General features: G+C 39.4%; 1 protein-coding gene across 1 annotated transcript in view; it reads right to left on the minus strand.

The window, feature by feature from the left end:
- Nucleotides 1-2,648: 2,648 nt before the first annotated feature.
- The window catches only part of GFPT2 (glutamine-fructose-6-phosphate transaminase 2), a 17,775-nt gene continuing 946 nt past the window's right edge, over nucleotides 2,649-19,477 (minus strand). Inside the window, exons 2-20 of the mRNA XM_009892619.1 lie at nucleotides 19,251-19,366; nucleotides 14,779-14,886; nucleotides 14,050-14,148; nucleotides 13,229-13,354; nucleotides 12,592-12,650; nucleotides 11,954-12,088; nucleotides 10,469-10,530; nucleotides 8,834-8,913; nucleotides 8,429-8,546; nucleotides 7,581-7,744; nucleotides 6,919-7,014; nucleotides 6,729-6,826; nucleotides 6,265-6,385; nucleotides 5,801-5,958; nucleotides 5,546-5,660; nucleotides 4,834-4,961; nucleotides 3,951-4,118; nucleotides 3,462-3,623; nucleotides 2,649-2,924 (exon numbers count right to left, since the gene is read on the minus strand). Coding sequence (XP_009890921.1) covers nucleotides 2,880-2,924; nucleotides 3,462-3,623; nucleotides 3,951-4,118; nucleotides 4,834-4,961; nucleotides 5,546-5,660; nucleotides 5,801-5,958; nucleotides 6,265-6,385; nucleotides 6,729-6,826; nucleotides 6,919-7,014; nucleotides 7,581-7,744; nucleotides 8,429-8,546; nucleotides 8,834-8,913; nucleotides 10,469-10,530; nucleotides 11,954-12,088; nucleotides 12,592-12,650; nucleotides 13,229-13,354; nucleotides 14,050-14,148; nucleotides 14,779-14,886; nucleotides 19,251-19,366 — 2,158 coding nt within the window. The 3' untranslated portion in view covers nucleotides 2,649-2,879. The remainder of the gene's footprint in view (nucleotides 2,925-3,461; nucleotides 3,624-3,950; nucleotides 4,119-4,833; nucleotides 4,962-5,545; nucleotides 5,661-5,800; nucleotides 5,959-6,264; nucleotides 6,386-6,728; nucleotides 6,827-6,918; nucleotides 7,015-7,580; nucleotides 7,745-8,428; nucleotides 8,547-8,833; nucleotides 8,914-10,468; nucleotides 10,531-11,953; nucleotides 12,089-12,591; nucleotides 12,651-13,228; nucleotides 13,355-14,049; nucleotides 14,149-14,778; nucleotides 14,887-19,250; nucleotides 19,367-19,477) is intronic.

Below are 19,477 nucleotides of genomic sequence, written 5' to 3' on the forward strand. Positions count from 1 at the left end.
GGCGCGCAGAGCTGCCCCAGCCACAATGGCCTCCCGGTGCTCCACACAGGCCGCGCCAGGCCCGAGCCCGCTGACAGACAGCCTTCCAACCCAATCGTAGCCCCCGCCAGCGAAGGTCAACCAATCGAGCTCCGGAGGCGGGACCCAGTAGTCGCTATTATAAGGGAGGGCGGTGAAGGACTGCAGTGGAGACCGGGAGGTTTAGGCCAATCCGGGTGTAGCTCCCACCCCTTGGCGTGATGTCATCATCGCACGTCAACTTGTCACCATACTTCTGATGTCACTTCACAGCAGTGCGTCGTCATGAATTGCTGTGGCTGCGATCGTCGCTGCAGGTTGCTCACAGCCACCCGGGCAAAAGCGCTCCCTGAGGTAACACCTCCCATGTATAGGAAGGCCTTTGAAGGGCCACAGCAAAATGACGTCACACACTGGCAGCCCGTCACAGCGCCACAACACACCACCCTCGCCTCACATCTGTGCTTTGGGATGACAATGGTGCGATCGGCCCCGTGGGTCGGCGATGGCCCCGAGCACGGGCTGCTCACGGCTTTGCCAGGGCGCAGGGTTGGGAAGGGATTTTGTCCCTCCCCGGGTAGCTCAGGTATTTTTGACCCCACTGTAAAACCATCAACTTTCTATACATTACCATATCACCTGCCTGGGTGGTAGGAGTGCTTGTTTTTTAAAACAGGTGCCAACTAAAAATAGATTTTTCCACCTCTAGAACTAAAGACAGCTCTCTGTTCTGTGACTTCTATTCTCATATGATGAATAGAAATCACAGATGATTTTAGAAAAACACTCCTGTATATTTTTTTAAATAAATCAATTTAATGTATCATATAGATCAGATGTCATCGGTTTCCTTTAATAGTTCCACTTTTTAATATGAAGAGGATACTAATTCTAGGCAGACAGTAAAAGGGGCCTTAGCATCATTTACCAAAACATGTTGGATACCAAGTTACATATTCTTGGCATCTAGGTCATATTATCACTATGCTTTTCGTTATGATTTGGGTTATTTTATGTGGTTATAAAAAGTACTAGAGCAGTTTCCAGTAAGAAGCTCCTATTACAACAAGCTAGTGTTACACTTTCAAGCTATTAACCTACATAAGCATTCAAACATCTCCACATAGAAGCAAGCCTGCAGAGGAATATCATAAAGAAAACTTTACTAGTTAAGGATTTAGTTAATAAAATGCAGAAATTAAATATTATGATTTCTGACTGTTCCAAAATAACAAATGAGCAGGGAACTTCCTGCGTGTATCTACCTTATTTCTTTGAGGTTTATAGATGCTTCCTACTGCAAGTTAGTTCACAACTAGCAAAGTGTGCTTTTGCAAATAATACATTAATAAAACAGGGCTTTAGTCCTAGCTTGAAGATGTACTTAGTATTCTCTTATTTGCTGGTATAGGGTGTTGGGTTTTTTTATATATATTCCTGTCTCTGTAGTTTAGGTACTATATTAAATGCAAGTTCATGTCAATTTTTTCTTGGCCAAGGAGGCAACTTTATGACCACAAACAGCATATGTAAGAATACAGGCACAGCTGCTATTTTCACCTGCAGAAATTTCTTCCCACATTCATCTACCTTGGTGAAATGTAAAATACAAAGGTTTAATCAAAAGCTGTTGTGAACTACAGTAGGAGCTACAATCAGAGATTACACTGCTGTATCAGGACGTGTCTGGCAAAACACCGATGAACAGTCACCAAATTCAATTCTGCTGTACTCACGGATCTTCAGAAAGACGGTGATACAGAACAAGCTACCTAAACCTGACATGTTATTTTGAAACACAGCTGCTGGATAAGGAAAAGTAAGGTGTGCCTACCTGGGAGACCTGTGTGACACAGAAAGAACTAACCCAAGAAACAGAGGAAAGAGCTCTGTTACCGGGATTTAAGCAAGGCTGGGGGAGAACACTGTCTCTCCTACTAATATCAGAGTACTGCGGTGTTGTATTTGTGTTCAGACCCAAGATGAGGAGTCATCAAGTTAAAAAAAAAAAAAAAAAAAAGGAAAAACACCAAAAACCCAAAACAAGAATTATATAATCTTTTAATTGCATTGTGATTTTATTGTACACTTTTCAAACCGAAATATCACTTGAAAGACATCCAGTTCCCTTATTTTGTTGCACTGTATGTGTTATTCAAACAAGAGCTGGGGTGGCATACAAAACAAAATGTCACTCTGGCTTTTCAAATAATTAGTTGAAGGAAGCAGAAACTTAAAACATAGCTGGGAATTTACAGCCACAGAAGAGCTTTGCAAATGACTGGTTAAATACGAAACACAGATGCAAAGGGGGTAGGGGCAAACTGGGGAGGAAGAGGGATGGCAAATTTCCAGTTTGAGGCTGAAGTAGGAAAAAAACCCTAACAACTGTACACAAGTGTCAACTTGCTCAGTATTTACATTCTGAGCATCACCAATGCTACAGATAAGCAATGTACTAAAAAAATAACTTAAAAAAAGCTATACAATTGTAGTTATAAATACTATATCTTTGAAACTAGTTAAGTAGTGTAGGCTAAAAAAACGTTCACAGTTACTCTGAAGAGAGCTGTACATATATATATATATTGCACAGTAGAAAATTTCATTCACTATACCATGTGTAAACAATTTTCTTCTTTGGCAATTTCAGGACCTAGAGGAGTATTTGCTGAGAGCAAAAGCACTTGGGTACAAGGCACATCGAAAGCTTTTAAAGCTGCAAGATAAATCCTTCTGACACTTTCCAGTTAGAACTGTCATTCTCTTTAGAAAAACATGTACCTGTCAATTCAGAACAACACATTTCTACAAGTATAACTCAGAGGTCTGGTGACAAAAACATCAGCTGTTCTTGGCTGTTATTCTACAGTAACAGATTTGGCCAAATTTCTTGGAAAGTCCACCTAGAATGAAGAGACAGACTTTCAGTATATGACAGAGTAATACTGACATTCTGCATTTGACAGTTCGTTTAGTGTGCTTTTTTTAGACTTCCTAATGAGTTCTGCTTTATTCTAGACACACGAACACACACAAGAAACTATAGATCTGTAGATAATGACTCACTGTTGAATTCATCCTTGCTTCCAAAACCCTCCTAACAAACACATGTTTGTTTTGCACAGGGTACCTTTTCAAAGCGACACACCTAGCTAGCGTCAACAAACTAAGCTGTACAACGCACTGACCACGTTTTAAGACCTAGTTCTCTGAAGAAAGTCCTACCTGCGCTCTTAATGAATCAAACTAAGCAAACGATCTTTATAATTATTTTTTTAGAGGGATACTAATTAAAAAAATATAAATCTGAAGAATTGGCACTGAAACGCCACCTCTACTAGCACACTCATGATAAGCTCCACTAACGTTACTAACTTTACACTGGTAGGAGGAAGTTCAAAACTGCACTAACTGGAGCGCTAAATATAGAAAGCACTTACATCGTATCCTCTGAGAACAGCCAGGTGGAATGAAAGCAACTGGAGAGGAATAACACTCAAGACTCCTTGAAGGCAGTCAACTGTGTGAGGCAGCTCAATGGTTTTGTAGGCAAATTTTGAGCTTTCTGTGTCTTCTTTAGAACACAGAATGATTGGACGACCCTGAAAATAAAATTTTTCAGTGTTAAGTGAAGAGCTGGCTTTTAACTGCTTTGAAATATTGGTTCACAGCATGCCTGTAGTATCTTTGAAGATTACTTTTGTCATTCACTGTTTTGTGAGACTTGAACGTTTTCACCCTGTACAGTTTTAACATTATTACATTTGCTTCAAAACAAATGAAAAAACAAACGACCCACATGCAATCAGTTTTCACTAGTGATGTTAACCTAAAAATCACCAATACATCCTTTTTCTAAGGCACAGTCAGCCGTAACACAACATGCACAATCTCCTTCCCTATGACATTGCATTAGTTCAACAGCTTACCTGTCGAGCAGTGACCTGTTGCAGAGCGTTCTGGCACTTGGTGAAACAAGGATCCTTCATTATCACCATGATAACAGGCATTTGTTTATCGATTAGTGCTAACGGCCCGTGTTTCAGCTCGCCAGCCAGGATACCTTCAGAGTGCATATAGGTGATTTCTTTTATTTTCTAAAAAAAGCAAATGGCATCAAGTTACTAGTAAATCAGATGAGAAATAAAAGCCAAAAGAAGCAAAACACCAAGGCTGTGCATCTGCCACTTACATACAGACATATGGTATCAAGTTGGTATTTTAAAAGATCAGTTAATGGTGAAAACAGACAGGCTTGTCGGCTGGGATTTCTAGCAGGCTGCTGGTGGAAGCACAGCTTGCCTGCACACATGCATTTGCAGATAAAGAAATGGAGTAATCAACAGGAAGTTTAAGAACCAGACACCCAGCACAACCTTGGCTGATGCAGTCTACCTTTAACATTTCAAACTACTGTGAGAGATGGATATGTGTCCATTCCACCAAAATGTTCGTAACAATTTATGAGTTTCCTGCATAAGTATGTCATCTGAACATTGGCCCATCGTGGTTTTTTGATGTTATTTTCAAACGGATTAGCATTTTAAATTGTTTGGCTTTGTCATTTTTTTTTTTTGTTAAATAGATTCATTAAACACTGCATTTGTTATGTGAAAGAAACAAGAAACTGATACTGTATCCAGGTTCACCTTATGTATGTGTTCAATCCAATAGGACTAAATGCTCTTAGTTATAGATAGCAGTTTTACTGCAGCAAAATTAAGTTGTAATGAAATATTAGAATAAAACTATTTTGCAGAAGCCAGAAAAGCTCATTTTAAATAACATCCAACAACACTGAGAGGTTCCTACCAGAGCTCCTTCCAGACAAGTGGCATAATTATATCCACGACCCATAACCAGCAGCGATCTTTGTTTGTACAGTTCAAGAGCCAAATCATGTATCTTCTCATCCAATGACAGCACTTCTTTAATCATCTCTATTGGGGCACATAAAAAGCACGTATAAAACATTTTTTAATTGGAAAAAAATAGCTTGCTTGCAGTAAGGTGTGCTAATGATCTGTTAGAACTTTGCATCTTTCCAACTTTGACAGCAGTTTAAGGATGTTTTCTCCAGCCTTATGTACAGCAACAAATTTAAAGCAACTATTGATTTAAGCAACACTTAAATGTCCCATTTGTATTTCTAAAGGAAGTTGTGAACATCTGTTCTAAAGTCACCTAGAATTGGTTTCCTTTTATCTATCCTGATGTGAAGTGAAAGGCTTTACAAATTTCAAATCATCAACTTAGGAGATCAAGTAATATTTCTCATACAAAACTACCTTACTGTAATTAAAAAACACAACCCACGAAAATTCTGATCTTCCTGCCAAGTTTCTTGGAAGGGTACTTGTAAAATTGGCAGTTAGCGCAGAAACCATTTTTCTTATATTGTCTACCTTTCGGGAGGAGGGGGAGAGTGAAACTTAAATAAGAAAGAAACATCCCTGAGTAGTATTTTATATTGTCCATTAAACAACATCCCCTATGCCTCCTCAAACCCAAAATATCAATATACCTGGCAATGATTTTAGTCCACTAATGATTTCCTGTCTCCTTTTCTGCAAGGAAATTCTGTCTTCAGACATCATTAGGCCAAACATTACAAGAGACACGAATTGGCTGGTATAAGCCTGCAGACAAAATAAAACGTTCAGCAGCTAAGTCTGCAGAGTTAGTATGATCTCAGATTGAAGTGCTACAATTAACATTTTAATTGGATTAAAAAAAAAGGGAGAAGAAGTACGAAAGTCAAACACCAAACAGCAATTACCTTTGTACTTGCCACACCTATCTCAGGCCCTGCATTGATATGTACACCACAGTCAGTCTCCCTCGATATTGAGCTTCCAACTGTGTTTGTGATGCCAACTGTTAGAGCACGACGTTCTTTGCAATACCTCAAGGCCATAAGCGTATCTGCAGTTTCACCTGGAAAACATTTACATCTTGACTTCAGGTTGACAGAGGATCGTAATGATTCCTGAAAAGCATAAAATTCTATACACATGCGATCTAAGCAACTGCCTACACAATGCAAAATGAAACTGAAAACAATCTTTCAGGACTCACTCTTCTATATATTTGAACCAATTCTGAAAGAAACTTTCATTCAAGACAAACCTAGCCCATTAGCCATCATCCTCCTTTGCAACATGCAGAAAATAGTAAATCACTGGCTTTTTAAAATTTTTCTAGTTTTCACTCAACTGAAAACAAACAGTAAATGCAGCTCACCTGACTGACTTATAAAAAAGCACACGTCATCTCTGAATACAGGTGTGTTTCTATCCAGGAAATCACTAGCAAGTTCCACCATCACTGGTAATTCAGTTAATTCTTCCAATACTTGTCGAGTCTGTAGTCAAGCAGCACACAATATTTGTTAACATTGCCACCCATAAAAGTCTTTACATCTTAAGAGTTAGAGATAATCTAAATGCATTCTTACTACAAATATTGATGATTACAGCTCATCAGAGCTTTAAAAGCCAAGGTGAAAAAAGTTAATTTCTAGCATGGTGGGTAACAGCGTTGGAGGATTAATAAAGAATGCGGCACAAAGGAAAACTAAATAAAAGGGGAAGACCCCTTAATGAAAGGCAAAGTTTGAGACACATAAGAAAAAGCAGATGAAAAGCTATTGTCTAAAAACCCAGCAACTAGGAGCTATATATGCTTTCAGCTAAGGCTGAACATACGGCTACTGCAGCATGATAACTGGTCCCACAGCCAATAATGATCAGTCTCCGACACCTTCTGATTTCTTTCAAATGATCCTTCAGGCCCCCCAGCAGAACTGTAAACAAACAAACAAGCATAAATCAATGGTGTATTTTATTTTCTAGTTAGTATGTTCAAAATCTGCAGGCTTAATACAGCCCGAGTTACCTGTGCTGCTTTCGAAATTCACCCTGCCTCTCATTGTATTGACAACTGACTCTGGTTGTTCAAAAATTTCCTTTTGCATGAATGCACTGAAGTTACCTGTTTAGAAAAAAATTACATGGTAATGCTTAGGTTTGTTATTTGAAGTCTATTACAGTTACAGAGAGATGACTTTTAAGACTTGCTGTGGTACCAAGCTAATTTAAGTTGATTGTGTCAGCTTACAGAAAAGCTTAGGAAAAGGCAAGAAGAAAGGAAGGCTTGGTAGCCTTCCTCTGTTGGTTGGTAGCCAACCGCTATTAGGTTGGTTTCGTTTCCCAACACTGGCAAGGTAACAGAATTCCTTTTTAAGGAAACTTCTGTATTCCATTTCAGTTCTTAGTTTACAGTCAAAGTTTGCCAACAACTACAATAAGATGTTAACATTAGTTATATTTTCACTCAACATTGAGATGACTAGAAGTATCTAGGACAAAAATGGGTACGGTCCCGTATCGCCCGTCTTTCCTTGGTCTTAAAGCTCGGAATTGTCGGCTCCCAGCACAAACAGCCTAAATATCAGATCATTTTCACAACAAATTAGCAGTTTTCTGCCTTATCTACTACACAAACAGTCAGTAACTATCCATCTTTGATGATATTCATTTACAGATGTTTCAACCCACCCTTCATGATTTGCTGCAATTCCATTTGCAAGGTTTGGATGGCCCGGGAAGGATCATCACTAGCTGAACGCTCAAGACGGTGAATTGAAAGCTTCCCATCAGTTACTGCTGCAATGTCATCATCTTCTAAAAAAATTACTCTGTTGGTGTGCTCAATGATAGCACTACAGAAGAAAACAGAAGCAGACAAACATGTCAGTAAGAGTTGGCAGCAGCACTCCTCAAAGCGATGAAATATGCTACACAGCACTTCTACCCCCCCTTCTATCTTCCTTTCAGACATAACTGCAGATAGAGCCATCTTAAAGGAAATGGCTCCATCTGCTGCTCCTCCTGCTCTGTCACAGGAACCAGGAGCAGAAGGCTCGGGAACCACAGCATCTCACATCAGCAAGTTCCTGCCGATCTGGTCTTGCCTTCCAGGGTCTCTGATGGATCTTGCTTCTGAGAGAGACAAATGTGCACCCGATGTCCAGGTTCCTGCTAAGTTTGGAACACCACCACTATTTCCTCCTGTAATAGCTGGATTAAAATGCCAAAACCCAGCCTAACCTATAGTCTGCCCAAATACTCGGCTGATGGTGTCTATTTGTACCCAACTTACATTCCCACCCTGGATTTATTTCACATAGAAGTTAGTAATTGGCAGATATTTACAGTTCAAATGCTGATGTCAAGCCTCCACATTTGTCAAGTATATTGGCCTGTGGGCTTTAGGAAGTTACCTGGATTAGAAGCTATCCCATCAGAAAACAGCTATACAGCAGCAAGATAGTATAAGACTTCCAGAACTACCTCCCTTATAAACAAAAACAGTATTTTGAGAAGTGTTTAAGTACTTTTAATACCTTGCATCTGAAGCAAAGAAAAATTCTACTGCCTTATCCCCAACGGCATGAAGGCAGGTAGAGCTGTCCAGTCTTTTCATTCGTGAGTTGCATATGTTCTTCACATTCTCAATGTTGCCTATTAAAGAAATGAGACACTTCAAATGCAAAACCAGATCTGTTAAAAATAGAGATTAGAGACTCTACAGGTTCAAGGTATCACAGATACACAAGTATTTTGGGAGGATGGGACTTTTACATGAACTACGCATTCAGTAGTATAAAAATAGAATATCCTCAGCTAAGAAGCTATTTGGGGCATCAGCTGGTAGTTTTATAGTACAAAGACCAATTAACCTAATTACTAATCATAAAGTAACTACAATTTTGGCACTTAAAATAATGTAATTTGACTTATCAACTTACACGTTCTATATAAGACAGGAATCTGTTCAGTGGAGAGCTTGTACTTGCTTCTAACCCCAATAAGTAAAGGACTCCCTCTCCTACAAAGGAAAACACACAAGTTTATAAGCAGAAAGGTGCATACAAAGAAGTCAAAGGACATCTGTGAAGCTGAAAGACAGTATCCCATCTACCTTCCTAAATAGGAAGATCCTCCTCAACCCTGATCCTAAAGCCATTACATGACAGGAGTTATATAAATGTGTTTTGTTTCCTTAAGATTTGCCAAATAGTATTACATGAATAAGTGCCATATGCCTTGGCGATTCTTTCCCTGTGAACTACACCCAGGTAGAGGAAAATGTATATGAACTAGCTGTTTTCCTTCCAGTCATAACAAAACAGCTTAGCACAGGCACCGATTCGAATACTGTTTTTCGACAAAGCTTACTCAGCCTCTGAAGTGAGCCAGCAATAAGCTCCAGTGCTCTTTACTATTGAAATACCGTTCCACCCTTTAGCCTTTTAAACTCAGAAATGTCAACTGCACCTCTGAAACTGTAGAGCATTAAAATCATTTTTTAAATATATGGGTCACGCTCCATATTGAAGAGCTTATTTAAAAAAAAAAAAAACCAAACCAGGAATAAAAGAGTAATTCACACACACCCCCAACACCTCAGATTACAAGTTTAGCTTCTCTTAATCCCCTCACTCATAAAAACCCAAACCTGAACCACATATAGAAGAGTTCATTTCAGAAGATGTTCTCCAGCTAGAGTGATGGTACAGCTGGCTTTTTCACAATTTTAATATAGTCCTATTTTAGACCACAGAAGCAATGGGCTTTTTCGTTTGTGGGAATAAGGGCTGTTTTATACTACTTCTACTTCACTTGCTACTTTAGTATCTTTACATTTCCTGAAAGTTGTTTTCCAAGTCATAAATGAAAGTCGAACTTATACAGAAAAAAAACTCATAAATGCTATGACAGCTATAGAACACTATTTGTGTAACCTATTAGTATGATGGTCAACCTGAATATACTTCTCTCAGTCTTTATTCAGTATGAAGGAAAATTGAACCCTTTCCATCCACTTTTAGATATAGGAGAAATGCTAGCACGCTCAATATAACTTCTGAAATGGAGGATACACTGAGCTCCTTTAGTGACACACTGTAACAGATAAAAGGACAGACTCTGGGAATGAGTCTGTCAGTGGTACATTCTTCTGAGTGTGTCATTTGGACAATCTCCAACCAAAAGCGTATTTGCAGGAAGCAACAAAACATTATCTGATTACTTCCCACTGCTGTCTTTGCATCCTCAAAAAGTGAGTAGTCACAGCTAATTTATCAAACAAAATCAAATTAAAGATTATAGAGAAATCAACACAAGCCTCCGGAAATTCTGTGACCTGCAGTCAGTACAGCTCAAATTAACTTATATTTAATAGTCAGTTGAAGATATGCTCAGCAGTGCTTTACTGCACTTCACAAGGATTCCGCTAGAGCAGCTATCTACCTCCTGTGTTTTGGTTAATTAAGCAGTTTAAACATCAGTATTCTAGTGGGGGCTGCCTTTGTTTTTAAGGATGTTAGCATTTTTTTAACCTAAAAAAGCATGAAGTATGTATAAAATGGTCTTTTACTTACCTGGTAGCAACAGCTTCACCTGGGTAATGGATGCTCTTGAAAACCAATGCAAAAGCACCTTCCTGGAAACCATGGAAACAGAAGAGAAAAAAAAAATCCTGAACAACTTATCTCAATTAGTTGCATCTCATTAAACTGGGGCCCCTCTTCCTGAGGAGGTTTTGAAGGAAAGCTCTTTACTGCTATCAGGAATCTCTTCCTGGAGGGCAGACCGCACCTTTAAAGGAATTGGTCATGGAGCAGAGCAAGCTAATACGCACGTAACAGGGCAGCAGCTGAACCATCAGGAAGTGAGCACTTAGCCTCCCTTTATAAATAAAAACAATACCTTCTGATGCAAGGGTTAAGAAAATCTCTGAGATGTTACTCGTAATGAAAATGAAGACTGTTAGGCATTTACTTTTCATAAAACTTTTAATAAGAATGTGCACGTAGCTGCATTTTATCACGCATTTCCAGCTAAAATTTTGGAGTTACTACTTCTAGGTTAAGCAGCACATTCTCACTAACTTATGTCCAAAAAAAAATATCCAGTAAAAATAAAAGAAAACACCAAAATTCACAACACAAGAACAAAAACAGGAACACAAAGTCAACCACTATAGTATTAATGCAGCTTGCAAACTTGAGGAGTATTCCAAAAGCAGGAGCAAAAGCCCCCAGCCTTGCAAAGAGAAGAGAGATGGTAACATTCACTCCTCTGGCAGGGACTCCAGGCTGACACTATTCTACTCTTCTTTTGCTGTCAGGTGTAGCCACCCTTTCCCTCAACAAGGTGCTGCACCACTATTCCCTCTTGACCCATACAGGCCGTGTGAATTCCAGCCCTGCTCGACGGGAATCCTACAGAGCTGCTTTAGAGAGGAGAAAGGGGAGGTGAAAAAAGGGTAAGAAACTGCAGGAAGGGGAGGGAAAACATCTGCCCAGGGACCTGGGGAGGAAACAAAGCAGGCTTTCTCCAAGTTTGCAATGCATCTATCGAAGTTTTTAAGCGTTCACATACTAAGTAACAGTAGATTCCCACTTCACAGTTTGGGAACCAGCTACGCCGTGAATCAGTACAGCTTGTTAGATCCATTTCCAAATATTGGAGCCAAGACATACTATTAGACAAACCTGAATCACAGCAGTGTTTTAACATGATCAGAATAGCCTTTAAGAACACACTGCCCTTTATGAGAGATTTTAACCCCCAGAGGCTCCTACAGTTTTTTTTAATTAAGCTGCTTCATTGAAAACAGTGATAACCTGTTGCTTTAAAAATATAAACAAACCAAACCAAAAACCACTGCTAATGCCATTTAAAATTTACCAGTGAAAAGCCTTTCATCTTGGTTTATTAAGCATTGTTCAGAGGCTAAAAAGCATTATTTGCAGCATCTTCGAAGCCTCCTGCAGAGGATCTAAATGCATAGATGCAGAATACTAAAGAACCCCACAAATGTCTTATAATGTAGTACAGGAAAAAAGGAACTTCCCACTTACCAACTGTTGAATAACTCTTTCCACCAAGGCTGAAAAACTGGTGTCCTCGCTCTCTCTGTTGTCATACATGTATTTGATCAATTTGGGGATCGTTTCTGTATCCGTTTCAGATTCAAATTCATAGCCTTTGCTCTCCTGAAATATCATATGGAAGAGTAAAACAGTGGTTTCATCCTCAGGCAAGAAACACCGAAGGGCTTGGCAACTGTCTCCCACCAGCAACTGCACAGTAAGAGAGACTGCTTGGAGCACTACACTGGACTAGTGGATATATATCACTATAGATAAAATAGAGAGACTTCTCCTGTCATAGCTTACTCTTCCAGAAATACTGTAATAAGACACGTAGTAAGACTTGCTTAGCATTTGTCAAGCAACAAGAGACAGGCAGAGCCCACTCCACACATCCTCTCAGTTTGAGCACAAATTGCTGCTCTACTCATAAGTACTTTGTATTTATGATTACAAGGACATATTTTACTTCTGCATATCATTATTAGACAGACTCCTTCACGCTACTACTTTATAGATGATATCAAGAAATTTGAATTCAGATTCCACAAAAGTCATGAGAGATCTGACAGTAGTTGGTGGTGCATTCAATTTCTAGTTTTAGAATCACATCACCACAGACTCACCAGAAATTTTCTCAGGTCCTTATAATTTGTAATGATTCCATTATGGATAACAACAAATTCTAGAAGGAAAAAAATATATGTACATCAGTAATGGAAAATTAAAATATTTAACTCAAAACGAGAAGGAAAAAAGCTTAGAAGTACACTAGAAACTACCTGCTATAGCTTTCAGACATAGAGTTTATCATAACATGGACAACAGAAAGCAGACGCTTACAAATTCTGAGGACATATGGAGGTTGTTCCAAATCAAGACAGTTGGAAACTACACGCAGTAGAATAGCACCAAGCTATCTCAAATGAAAAACGGTATGAAATCTCCTTTTTCCAGCCTAGACAATATTGATGCAGTTACATTTTAAGAGTCTTACTTTTTAAAACAAGAATGTTTTCCCTTGTTTAACTTGCATCAATTTTCAGAAAACAGACCACATTAATCTTTTACATTGTTACTTTAGCCTTAAAAGAGGTCATTTTATTGTAAAAGTGTCTAACATAGATAGAATAGCAACAGCTTAGCCCTAGTATACAAAACAGATACCATAATGCTAGTAAAAAGAGAGTACGTATGTATGTACTATGTGGGTTCAACAATTTCAGATTCTTACAGTTCTAGAGTGCTGCAGAGATTACATACCATTCCTTTTATCTGATCTCTGTGGGTGACTGTTTATTGCACTTGGTACTCCATGGGTCGCCCAGCGAGTATGGGCAATTCCAAAATGGGTTTCAAAATCTGCTTTTGAATCCAGGTCATCTTGTTCTATACACAAGAAATTCACTTTATGGAATATTTAAAGCTGAGTCTCTCTCTCTCTCTCTCTCACACACACACACACAACTAGTAAAACACTAAGAGAATTCCTACAGGCAAAAATCTAAAAGTTATCTTCTGGCTTTCTTTTAAACCACTTGCTTTCTTGACATTACACTTCAGATAGTTCAAGCTACTGTGATTAAAACTTTGTTTGCCAAGACTCAAGCATTTTCAGCCAATATTAACAGCTAGGCTAACAGATCACATTACTACAAATTATAATGTAAATGTATTAAAACACAACTTCAGTTCTTCACAGATGGAAGCACTGCATAAAGCAGATTGTGATGACAGCCAGATGCTTAAATGCTCGTAAATTCTGTCAGAGTCCATGTTCCGATGTTTCAGCTACCAAACACATAAATCATCTGAGTAAAGCACCAAGGGAGCCCAGGTCTTGAACAAAGAAGCAACTAAAAGGGGAGAATAGACTGATAATTTCACAGCACTATACCTAAAGATCAATTTGCTTTTCAAGTGCAGATTTGAGGGGCACAAACAATCAAACTGCCAGTGGATTACACAATGCAGTTATTTCCGCTACAAAATCATAACTGTAATTTCATCGACTGACTTTCTGCTGAGTTGCAGATATCTGACTGTGACGCCAAAGTAAAGGGGTAAATTTTTAAAACACCTACTGTACAACTCTTCTTCCAGGGCCTTGACTTTTCCTCTTTTCTTAACTAGTTTGATGAACCTTTCTTTATCTTCATTATTATTTCCATCAATGGCCACTCCTATAACACAGGACACAGTCACAAGCGTTATTTAAAACATGAAATACAGTGGACGAAAAAAAGGCTGAGAAAATACAGACAAGCACACACTAGCGAAACAATTTTAAATTATCCTGCAATGGGATATACTTGAAGTCTGTCCCCAGACCTGTATATGTTCAAGTCAAACTCGATAAAGCCTATATTCACTGCATAGATGAAAATATACACAAGCCATCTCAAATTTTGCTTGAGAACAGACTGATGTATTTTGTCCAATGAACTCAGCCAACTCAAATTTAAAGACAAGTTTAATCTCCTTCATCCTTTCAGTGGAACTCACGCACAAAAAAGGCTGAGGCACAAACTACATGACCCTGTATGGAGGTTGTCTACTTCACACCCTGTTTGCTTTGCTTATGTGTACTAAACCTCAACCACCATCTGATTACAGAGCTAAACACCCAATTTAAAGTCCTGAGAAAAGCTGAAGAAGAAAATCCAATAATCAAGGTAATTAGTTCTGATCTTTCAATTGCATGACAAAAAAAAAAAAAAAAAAGAGAAAACCAGCAGAAGTTGAAAGCACCCAAAAAGCCACATATGTAGCTACTGGTGGCTAAAATTAATTTGTTAAATTAGTTTACATACCTGCAGAGTCATATCCTCTGTATTCCAGTCTCTGTAATCCTTTTATCAGGGTTTCAAATATTTCCTTCCGAGTCCGAGGCACTCTGTAGTTTAGATAAGCAAAAATTCCTGTTTAAAGAGAAAAGGGGAAAGGGGGGAGAAGAAAAGTTTTTTTTAGAGTTTGCATCCCCTCAGATTCAATTCAAAACCCTTTAAAACTATCATCCCAGAGAGGTCCTAGGGGGACCCCACTTCTCACTTAGTACAATTCTTCCTATTGGATTTTTAAATGGAAAGAGTTCAAATACAACAAAGGAATCGGGACCCTCACGCAAACACATACGCTTTCCTGGCCAGTTTCACTTGCCTCAGGTTACCCACCAAGAGTTAAACAGTTGAGAGAGCTTAAAAAAATTTCTACTTTTCATGAAAACCGCAGCTGAAAATGGGAACATTGTGATCTATTTCATATCCAGATCTAAAACTAGACATTCAAAGAAGGAATATATTCACCAGTACTAACACAAGGAGACTTTTGTAATCAAAGTCATGGCCTTAAATACCCACGGGTAGGTACTAGGCACAACATCTATTTCTGAAAGGCTCCAGCTTAGTGCCGTATACAACAGTCATTTCAGCCGGAAGGGAATAGAGAAGAAAACACGAAGAAAGGGCAGAAGTCAAAAGGATAGGACAACAAAGGAAAGAAACAGAAAATACAAAAACAGGGTCACCCAAAAAACAAGCATTCACTCTTTGCAGTGCCTCAGGACAATGCTGCCTGCCAAAACCAACTCAGAGACATAAGATCCGTTTGCTTGCCCCGTGTTACTCCGGTCAACTCTCACAGAGGCGTCATAGGAAAGACGTGGACTCACTCCTTGCCTACTCGGCAAACAGAGCCTGGAAGAGTCTGCAAGTCTGATCCCTCTTCTCTTGAATAGACCAGTCATCAACCAAGAAAGTGGCTTTTTTTTTTTTTTTAGTTTTTGGGCTGGTTCTCCCCCTCGGCGCAATTTTTTTTTTTTTTGGAAGGCAAAAGTACACAAGCATTTTTTCATTAAAAGGAGTTTGGGGGGGGTGTCATTTTATCTTTAGAAAAGGTGTATTAAAAAGGTCACCTGCAAAGGAAAACACAGCCATTACTTTGCTCTTCCTGGGACTTCTTCATTTATAAGGATAGATTAGGCCTTTTTATTAAGTCTTCCAAATCTGTTCCCCAATAAAACAGAAATGTCTAATTTCACTGTTTCAACAATTTCTCTGAGCAACAAGTCGGGACTGGAGACTACAGTTAGCAAAAACCAGACTTTAAGAGCTCAACAGATAAGCAGTTCAGACGAGCAAATGTTTTAAATAGAGAAAGCCTTTGTTTGAAATTTAACACCCTCTTCCCCTTCAATTAAGGCTTTTGAACTGTAAATTGCTGTAGCGAAGAAGCTGTTATAATGATACACCAATAAATCTCCCTTATAAATATTGTTGTGAATTCGGTTACTCCACTGGTTTTAAGCCATTAATACTGTTGATTTGACAGTGAGACTAAGAGACTATTACATTGCTCTCCGAATTTATCTTGGAAGGATTAAAGGGTGGAAAACACTTTTCTGCTACAGAAGTGAGATTTATGAGGATCCCAGCCTAATTATTTCTAGAGCGTCCAACATTAACGGAGATATTAAGACAATAGTTGCATTTAAAGAGGTATTTGGGAATTTTGAAGAGCTAAACACTGTTCTTCATGGACACTTTGAAAAATAATGCCTCCAGTTATATACAGTCACCTTAGACTGAGAGCTTGTTGATCATTTTTCCAGACAGATATTTACCGTTCTCTGGCACTAACTACGAACCTCAAGAGCAGAATTCTTCAATTTCTTCAATACAAATTTCTCAACATCATTCCAAAACATTGCTACACACCTCATTTCAGATCCAGCTCTACTTTCTAGGCCAGATTTCACAATGTATTTAAGACACATCAGCGTTGTGTGTTCCATGTGGCATCTTTGACTACACAGAGCTCCAGGAAAAACCTTCCTTCGGGACCATCCTTACAATGCTACCAGTGTGCTGCGATTGTTAAAAAGATCCTTGTTTCCAGGGAACTCTAGCTGTGCTTCCACACACGTGAATTAGAAGACGCAGAAGTCACCAGAGGCCATTTACAATGAAAGCAATAGCTGCAGCCTGACTTCTCAAGGAATACATTATAAACTCTTGCAGTTAAAGGAAATAAATCTTACTCTCAGCACTGTTTCTCTAGTGCTTTTCTGTTTCATGATTTACCCACTTGCATGTTTTCTTCCCTACTCAGTCATCATTTTGGCTAGATTTAAAGCACATTGCTCAACTCATGTAGAAACAACTTTTCATAAAGACTTCTTGTAGCTTAATTCCTTCTGGAAGCAAACCAGTATGACTGAACCTTAGCTGAATCATAGTCACGGTAAGAGAGATTTGTGATGTTCACAAGTTACTTTGTAATGGCCTCCCCAAGCTATTAGATGCCATTTCCAGAGCTCACATCTCTCCTCCCCAACGAAGACACAAGTGCTCTCCAAGCTAATGCAATACTGAAGTGATATGTATCAAGAAAGGTAATGTTTATTTGTCAGCACAACATAAGCAATGAAATGCTTTCCTAAGTCATACACACAAACACAGAATCCAATGAAAGCATTTAAGTGTTTTACTAGCACATTGCTCTCTTGACCCGAATGCAAAATCTAGTTTATAACTTTCCATAATTACAGACTTTGCACAGAACCATGAACTAGGTCAATCACGTATGGCTTACCTTTAGAATCAGATACTCAAAACAGAAACAGAAGCTTGTTAAAACACTACTAAAACCAGCTTTAATCAGATGCAGACACTGAAAGCAAGGCTCTCCCTTTACGAGCATATCAAGACTTTAGAGTTTCCCCTTTCCCTTTCAGGATTGCAAGCAGAGCATCAAGAAGATGGAAAGTTCATTGAGTATTTTTTTGTAGGAAAAATCCACAAGAACTCTTGTAATTGCAAGGCTTCACCAAAGTCAAGAAGGGGGCAGTCTGTGCTTGGAGTTTGAATAAAATTATTATTTTTTTAAATAAAAGGATGTCTCTATTGGGGTAAGCACATTGTTGATGCCAGAAACTTAGCTTTGAGAAAGTCCCAGTCTCAACTTCATGTCCTGATGAAACTAATTTTCATTTTTAAATGGATGGATCATCAGTTTAAGAGCATCTTACTTGGTTTTGAAACCCTGCATACTTTTGCTATACTGTTTTCTTAGATTTAAGTGTGATAACACCTCAACTTTCTTTCCTAAAGAACATCTTTATGGCAGTATTTAATGACCTATGTATTTTCAAAACAGAAAACAATGGGTTTAAATCTTCATGTGTCAGGGAAAACACAACAGGACATATTTGCAACACTTAAACCTGGAAAGATATGCAAAAATAAAAACAACAGAAAAAAAGTAATTCAGAAACTGCTGGTTGCAACCTCAAGAACTCCTGCACTTCCTACAGCAGATCAGCACAGCAAGGAAGATATGGGACATCTTTCATGATAACAGATGTCATGTAAAAGGTCTCAAAACATCAATGGGAAGAAAACCAGCACTACTCACACTGCACTTCATCAGCTGCTGCTGTCTTTGCCATTTCATACTGAGTCAGTTACTCCACCTCAAGCTAGATATTTCACCAAACTCATTTAACACTGTTAACACGCTCATTTCCCAACCAATATACAGCCCAGATATGCTAAGTTTTTGATATTACCACTATATGTCTGACCGCTTGCCGCCAATACCTTTGGTTTGCTTAGGCACTGAGCCAAGTCTCTCACCTGAAGGGGTTTTGTTTAGAAGACACTGAGTTTGCCCCATTGCTGGCGACCTGAGAGTCACGTAGGAGCTCAAATAGTATCACCTCGTGTTTCCATTCAGGTGAAAGAGGCTTACTGGACTCCTTGCTCTTTCTGGAGTTACAACTAAAGAGGATGTGGAGGCAGGGTAAAGATATCTAGCTCAGAAAATACATTTTTGGGAGCAGTAATTCAAGTCACTTTCAGTCTGTGTCTCACAAAAGAGGTTTTGTTCATGATGGCCAAGAAGTACAAGTGCAAATTTTTCTACTTTCAACAAAAGTATCCTTCCAGACCCGAGAGGAGGTTTCAGTGAAGGGATAGGTGAAATTTCACTAAAATTTCCTCCGTAACTGAAACACATAGCACTAGCAGCTTCTGAACCCCCACTCTGACTTTAATCTGACCCAAAGCACATCTAAGCAGTTGTATACGCAGTGTTGGCATTATCTTCGCCACCTCATCTTGATTAGATCCAGGAAGGTGACCAAACTCATATCAGCTCAGGATTAAACCCCCTTCACAGCCTTTTGTTTGAAAACCACAGCCCCTTCCTATCGCCGCAGCCGGGAGGCGAGTCGCGACTAACCCCTCCTCCCGGTCGGGGAGGGGCAGGGCCGGGCCGGGCGTACCGGGCAGCACCGGGGCCGGGACACCCCCGCGGCGGCCGGGCGGCGGCAACGGGACGTTCTCCCACCCCAAGGTCCAGGGACCCGCCGCCGGGCACGGCGGGCGCAGAGAGGCCAGGCTGCGGGGGAACAGAAAGGAAATCTCCTTTCCTCGGCAGGAAGGATGGAGGAACTTTACCTGCCACCACCGCGGGAGTCCGTCGGTCCCCCTTCCCACCCTCACAAAACGG

The sequence above is a fragment of the Charadrius vociferus genome, unplaced genomic scaffold (assembly GCF_000708025.1).
Source record: "Charadrius vociferus isolate BGI_N301 unplaced genomic scaffold, ASM70802v2 scaffold529, whole genome shotgun sequence".
In the NCBI taxonomy this organism is placed as follows: Eukaryota; Metazoa; Chordata; class Aves; order Charadriiformes; family Charadriidae; genus Charadrius; species Charadrius vociferus.